Source organism: Eriocheir sinensis, chromosome 15 (assembly GCF_024679095.1).
Source record: "Eriocheir sinensis breed Jianghai 21 chromosome 15, ASM2467909v1, whole genome shotgun sequence".
In the NCBI taxonomy this organism is placed as follows: domain Eukaryota; kingdom Metazoa; phylum Arthropoda; class Malacostraca; order Decapoda; family Varunidae; genus Eriocheir; species Eriocheir sinensis.
Window position 1 is genome coordinate 20,708,178 of NC_066523.1, and position 7,500 is coordinate 20,715,677.

The 7,500-nt window shown below is 39.8% G+C and overlaps 1 protein-coding gene, 1 long non-coding RNA gene and 1 other non-coding gene across 3 annotated transcripts in view; all 3 read right to left on the minus strand.

The window, feature by feature from the left end:
* LOC126999026 (uncharacterized) overlaps positions 1-5,535 on the minus strand; it is a 24,037-nt gene extending 18,502 nt beyond the window's left edge. Inside the window, exons 1-2 of the long non-coding RNA XR_007753107.1 lie at positions 4,966-5,535; positions 2,846-2,951 (exon numbers count right to left, since the gene is read on the minus strand). This is a non-coding gene — a long non-coding RNA (uncharacterized LOC126999026). The remainder of the gene's footprint in view (positions 1-2,845; positions 2,952-4,965) is intronic.
* On the minus strand, positions 1,522-1,605 carry Trnal-cag (transfer RNA leucine (anticodon CAG)). Its single transcript has one exon. It is a non-coding gene; the product is annotated as a tRNA-Leu (tRNA).
* A 151-nt stretch (positions 5,536-5,686) lies between the features above and the next one.
* LOC126999074 (uncharacterized) overlaps positions 5,687-7,500 on the minus strand; it is a 5,676-nt gene continuing 3,862 nt past the window's right edge. Inside the window, exons 2-3 of the mRNA XM_050861449.1 lie at positions 7,185-7,309; positions 5,687-6,894 (exon numbers count right to left, since the gene is read on the minus strand). Coding sequence (XP_050717406.1) covers positions 6,789-6,894; positions 7,185-7,309 — 231 coding nt within the window. The 3' untranslated portion in view covers positions 5,687-6,788. The remainder of the gene's footprint in view (positions 6,895-7,184; positions 7,310-7,500) is intronic.

The following is a 7,500-nucleotide window of genomic DNA, read 5'->3' on the forward strand; positions in this document are numbered from 1 at the left end:
GTCGATGAAGACTGGCGTGTCCCTGATTAATTACGGGATATATATATATATATATATATATATATATATATATATATATATATATATATATATATATATATATATATATGAAAGGTTGCGGTGCGTCAGCTGCAGACCTACACTGTACCTAGATGATGATTGTAACTAATATCAGATTTCAGTAATGTAACCAACAAAAATGCTATTTTTATTATTTTTAGTAAATTTATACAATTATTATTTCCCTCTACAGTTATCGATCCCATGCCAAAACCGTGCTGATTTAAAGGTATTGTATCAGCTGACAACAGTAAGTCTTGCATGCACTCTCATTTGGAGGAGAGTCTTCCCTTCAAAGTTCATTCTCTCTTCCAGGCGAGTCTCCTTCATGTTCATTGTCTTACAGGAGAGTCTTCCCTTCAACATTCGTTCTCTTACACGAGTCCTCCCTCTTAATGTCAGTTTTCTAAAATTCCTCATCAAAGAAAACGAGTTCACACAAGGCTAAGCTCCCTAAACCCGGGAAGCCTGTCGAGGACTAACACTACCAACACCCCTTTCCCGTGCTATCCGTGGGTTATGCCTCGACTCTCAGTCTAAGATAACACACTGCATGCATGATACTCTTCAGTGACTAAGGAGTTCAGCTGATCAAATGCTGAAAGATGAGGAGTGACTAAGGTTGGGATGTGCTGTGAGTACTCACAGCATATCACGCCAGACCCTCACTTCAGTAAGGCGGCTGAACACAGTATATATAATTTTTCTTTTGGCTATTGCTAACCGGCAGGAGGTGTTGGCAAATCAGAGAAATGTGTACACATGGACGGGAGTAGATTTACTAAAATCCTAACTACAACTACTAACAAGATAGACACCTACGATGGCGATACTCCGACAGTAGCTCTTTTATTCTGTAGTATGTCAAGAAAATTGAAAAACTAACTCTTTGAGGGCAAGTTCCTATATTGGTTAGGATAAGAAACTGAACTAAACTTAATGACGTTTCTGACGGAGATGAATTCAGATCGAATACCCGAGGGCCCTTCTGCGAAGCCTCGTCTAAGCACGATTTTTATTTATTTATCTCCAGTCTATAAAAAAAATAACGTCTATAAAGTCAAAGAATTAATTCCAGGGCGTAACCTAAGGAAACCTAATTAACGATGAATACAGTCTAGGTAAGGGTGACACCACCATACCGATTAAACTTCAGAAAGTTGGAGTTAAAGCAAAGACTTCTATGTCGGAAGTCGGTATACATGCTCAGTCACTCGTACAGTGTCGACTCCTCAAGCGCTAATATTCACAAATCAATCAATAACATCTGTTTAAGTCCCAAAATACAGCGGCACAAACACCTGTAAGTTCTACCTTCGCTCTCCCCCGCGTGCAGCAGTCAACATAAGGACTTTATGAATGTGATTGAGTTGCCAACAACAGTTTCTACTAAATCGGTTAACATGCACGTCTGTAGACACATTCACATTTCACATCACAATTAATAAAAAAAGAAAAGTGTGTCAGGAGTGGGATTCGAACCCACGCCCGGAAGACCGGACTGCGACCTGAACGCAGCGCCTTGGACCGCTCGGCCATCCTGACTGTTATGAGCGAACGTTTCCGAAAGTGCCAAGGTGCAGGGTACAGGACACATTACTATGGCGTTGTGATAAATGTGTTTGAGAGAGAGAGAGAGAGAGAGAGAGAGCAACAGCAGCAGCAGCAGCAGCAGTAGTAGTCATAGTAGACGCAGTAGTTGTAGTAACAGTGGTAGTAGTAGTAGTAGTAGTGGTGGCGGTGCAGGTGGTGGTGGTATTTTCTTTATAGTAGTGGTGGTATTAGTGGTGGTACTAGTGGTGGTAGAAGTATGGTATAGTAACAATAATAACGATAATAATAATAATAATAATAAAAATAATATTAATAATATTAATAAAAACAATAAAAATAATATTAATAATAATAATAATAATAATATTAATAAAAACAATAAAAATAATAAAAAATAATAAAAAATAATAATAAAAATAATAAAACATAATATTAACAATAATAACAATAACAATAACAATAATAATAATAATAATAATAATAATAATAATAATAATAATAATAATAATAATAGTATAAAGTAAGAAAAAAAGGAAGACGTGAGAACGAGCAACATGTAAATTAACGGATCTCTACTTTGAAATATTAATGTAAAAAGTTATCAAAAACGTTTAAGGGAAAGAAACAACTGTTACGAGATGTATGCCATGAGACAAGTGACAAAACAGGGATGAAATAACCTAATTCGCTGACGCTTCATACTGTGCAGTGAATTATATATATATATATATATATATATATATATATATATATATATATATATATATATATATATATATATATATATATATATATATATATATATATATATATAACACTCGGCGCCAGAATGAAGTGTAGGCATAGTTATCCCAAACGCCAGCGATGACACGTAATGAAGCGCTGAAAGAAAAAAAATCTAAAAAAAGGAAATCTCCCCAGGAATATGAAAATTTCATAAGACACGAGAAATTACAAGTATATGATATGTTAACGTACCACTTAAGTGACAGACCCAACATTCGTTATCAACGCATCACCCTAAAGTTATGCACTATCTAGCGTGAATATTTAAATAATTGTCAAAGAGGAGAAAACCGCATAACCTGAGAAATATTCGCAGTTAAGTTCATCCACAACTTCAAAGAAACAGGATCTTGGTTGAGCACACCTAATTTTTCTTAAGTCTTGGAAGCATTGGGTCAACGTAACCAAGGAGGTGATATTATGCCCACCTTCAAACTGTCCTTACCTCTCAAACGGTGGTGGTGGTGGCTGGGGCGGCGTGTGCATGGCAGTTTGCGTCTTGCTGGAGTCCTAATGTGCTCGCCAACCCAGCACCTCCAAGCTATAAACCGCTGAGGAAAGAAAATAATGTATATATTAACATACTTGATATATACATAAAATTGTTCCGCTATCCAACTTTAAAACTCAATAGATAATACGCTGCTTCACTGTAAAGTAGGATCAATATCCGAGTACCAAACAAAAGTTGAAGTCCAACGCACCAAAGCAGCCGGACTCATTGATTTCTAGTAGTCAGTCTGGAGACATATCACATACAAGCAAAACTGGGGCTGAAGAAAAGGTTCACAAAGAGAAAACTCCTAAACATCTATTTCTCAGAAACATTCCAATACAAATTAATAAAACCATGAGTTCATTTTCTTGAAAGAAACTGATTTTTCAGCCTCCACTGGTCCGTCAGATATACAGCAATTTCGAGTGGTACAAAAACTTGAAAATAGCTCAAATAGATGACAAACGTATTGATCATAGTTCCGAAATTATCCAGTGCTGAATGTCCACTAATCTAGAGGCACGCGTGTCTCGTTTCTTGAAGGTTATCGCTTGTGCCCTGGCTCTAGCGAGTGCCTCATATTCTAATGAGGTCCATGAATACAGATCACCTGCGCTCTTTGCTAAGCACCACAAACATCTTGCGTTAAATAATAATCAAATGCCTTTTTAGACACAAAGCATTAAATGAATTCATTCAACATTACCATTTTCAGCACTATTTCCACGGTATTCTGAGCTTACGAATAAGAACTTATTTATGGCCTGCAAAAGATAAGTCACTTCTTTGATTAGGAAATAAGGCATTTATATAAAAAAAATAGTAGAACCACAATCACATAACAGTGAAAGTATTGAGTGGAAGTAATCTCTCTCTCTCTCTCTCTCTCTCTCTCTCTCTCTCTCTCTCTCTCTCTCTCTCTCTCTCTCTCTCTTTGACTACCATTAAGACTATATATCTTCACACAATGGAAACTAACCACCATTAACTGAGTAATTGGGAAACGATTCATAACCTTCAACTTACGAACACTCTGATGGCAGAGCGGATGGAGTCACGCCATAGCCTACCTACGCATGTATGAGCCTTTCCCCGTGTAATTTAAAACATTTTACTGCTATTACTTTTATCAAACAGTTCAATGGGTAAAGTCGAAAGAATACAAAATGCTATAAGTTGCAAAGACTGTAACTTACACACCTAAGATACACATAATTAAGGATAAAGAGTATAAAGTTGAGGATAGAATACGCAAAATAAGGTCTGGCAAACTGGAAGGGAAGAGAAAGAAATCTAATAAATGACAGTTGGATATGAATTATTGTAGGAGCAATACACTGATGGTTGATTAATACTGCAGGGCCTATAGTCACTCAAATGATGAAGTATGTTTGGGTGGGGTCCGTCCCCGTGCCTCACCACAACCTGCCGCATTACCCCAAATAGGCCTACCCCCCCCCCCCCCTCTCTCAGCGACTTACTATTTGCTATTATATTATTCTGTATACATAATGCTTATAGTGCTATGAATGTGTCGCTTTTAGCAATGACTTGTATAAATTCCCAGAACACGTGACAACATACTTTTCTACGGCATCGGTGGTCAAGGTTACCATTATCACTTCCTCCCTGACCTCCACCCGCTATGGCTGTCCTCGATCCGATATTTAAGGATAGGTTTGGCAGCGCCCAAGCACACATTTTTTTTAACATGGCTTACGTAGGAGCTGTGGGCATTTCCAGGGGTAAATTTATAACTCGTGGTAGATTGCCCCTTCGTCTGCACCATGAAACTATAGAATCACTCATTAGAACCCGATTAATCTTATTTTGGGCCTTTGGAAACAGTTGACGTGAGAAGCGGAAGCGTTTAAAATAAAATATCCATCTAACCCCACCGGCCAGCCCCACCCCAAGGGACTTCATGGCCGAGTCTGAATGAAGCAGCGGCCGCCCACGCCACGCTGCCACACACCGATCAAACTCTTCTGGCGATTTCTTCCTCATGCCAAAACCCCAAATCCCTTATTACGGTGATACAAAGCCTGCAGGGGGTTGAGTATACTTACCGAGGCGTTGACAAGTGCACAACCTCCTCACACGGGCACACGAACACTGCAAACCACAGATTGAGCAACGTCGCCAGATTGTCGTACTCAACCTCCTCTGTTTGCCTATTTCCGACCCAAAAACTACCTCCTCGACCCCAATAACTGACTTTATATATAGTTATCGTTAAAATGGTTAATTATTGGTTTTTTTTTTTACAATAGCTTTTGCTCACAAACCGGTAAATACGATGCTCTGTTCGATAATCTGCCAACGGTGTGACTGAGACTCGAGTTCACCTCTGTCAGATTGTTGTACTCAGAGAATCATATTTCCTGGTTTCTAACCCATAACTATTGCCAAGAAACACCAATAATAAACTATTTTAATGATACATGAAGCCAGTTGGGGTGGAGAAGACAGTTTTTTGGGCCGGAAACATAAGAGGCTGAGTACGACAATTTGACAACGTTGACTGAGCCTCGAGTATACTCCGTTGCCAGATTGTTGTACTCAGAGCATCGTATTTAACAATTTTTGACGCTTAACTATTGCCAAGACATCAGAAATCAACGATTTTAACGATAACTATAAATGAATCTCGTTATTGGGGTGCAGGAGACAATTTTTTGGGGTCGAAAATCGGTAAATATATGAGGCTGAGTGGGACAATCTGGCACCTTTGCTCGAGCTGCTGACGATATTGGAACCACACCAAGGATTATAATTTGTTTTTTTCCTTTATTTGAATATAATTCACCAACGGATAATGATTCACCAACGGTTTACATAGTTTGAAAACTTAATAAAATGGACAGAAATGTATCTTTATTATGCATTTCCCAGGAACATATGGGTGTTTTAATAGCCTGCGACGTTCCCATGTTGAATGCACGACTGGAACTCGCCGTGATGATGCTCCTAAGTGGTAATTTAGGGCTTATCGGTATTAACACTATTTCCTTTTCCGTCATTACGTAAACAGTGAAATAGGCAGAGGAAACACGAACATGCTGAAGGACAGCCACAGAATCCTAACATTCTCCTCAACACGCTGCCAAAACAGGTCACTGATAAGCCTTAACAGAACAATTACTGTGAAAATTAATGATAGTAACACATTGGTGAATAATTAAAAAACCTGCATGTTGTTAGAAGTGAAGAAGACTGAGCATCTCAACTTGGAGGAGCAGCACAACGCACAAAGTCATCTACGAAGCAGTAATTAATGTTAGTCCACGTTATCTCATTTTTCCATCTTAACGAGTCTCCTGCACTTCTAAAACACAAGTGGCAATTATTGTCATCCAATTATCCTATTTCCCTGTTCCAGACGCTGCCAGCACAGTGTGATCGCTGCCTATCTAAAGATTGGGACAGTCATTCAATCTGATTATTGTTTCAGGAAAATGACAATTCCACACACATAATTGTCTGTTTCGCCACATAAAGCACCACTTAACGACAGGACATTGATGGCTAGATAATTATTAAATAGGCCGTGTGTGTGTGTGTGTGTGTGTCGCACAGGAAGGAGGACCACCACAGCACACCTGAAACACGCCTTTATTTGTATAAGCGACATAACAATTAAGCTCCAGTATGCAAAGAGTGAATAGTCGCTGACACCCCACCCGCGCCGCAACCGGCCAAAAAATAAATATACGCTAAACGAAAAAAAAATTAAAAATCAGTCCGTGTCACCAAAACCAGCTGGGAGCACATTCCCAAAAGATGGAAAAAGCATATAATGTCTCATGATTTCATTCCCAGTATTCTATGCCTCGTCTCGCCGCGCCTCCCTCCGCCCCTCGTCCCGCGCCTCGCTTCGTCCCAGCAGTCTTCAGACGTACTGGGCCGTGATGATCCTTCGGCATCTGTAGACGTAGGCCTCCTGCAGCACGTCTTCCTCCACCCTGACGCAGCGTGTGAACGGCGGACACTCACACCTGTGGCCGGGGTCAACACACTACTATAAGCGGCGGCGTGCACATCTGACAGAGGGTGCGCACACACACAGAGCACTTTTTGGGGGGGAAGCTGGACAATGGTTGACTCTCGCATCTCATGAAATTGTCTAACATTACAATGAATGAAAATCTTTATGATGGACAGATTTTATAATTAGCAATTAAACATTTCAACCAAACAAAACACTTGAGAGAGTGCAATGTGATATCAGATAAACTTAAATGATGAGTGCCCATGTGGTGAGAGTGCTGCGGGACGCCCGACTCACTGGTTACGGAGGTAGTAGACGTGTTGCTGCAGGTCTCCGTAGATCTCCCAGCCACAGATGTTGCGGCTGTCACAGAACTGCCCCACGTTGTTGAGCGCTCCGCTGTAACCCCCACTGATGGCGCGCTGGGGGCAGGTGATGGGGGTAAGGGTCCTCAGCCTCAGAAAGCGATTAAATGTATATAGTACAGATATAGATAGATATATAATTAGACAGATATTGTGGAAAATGTTCTTCAATTTTTATTAATTCCTTGTGGACGAAAGATATGTGTAACGTCACTTGTAATAACTGTGCTCCATCCTATTGACAATGA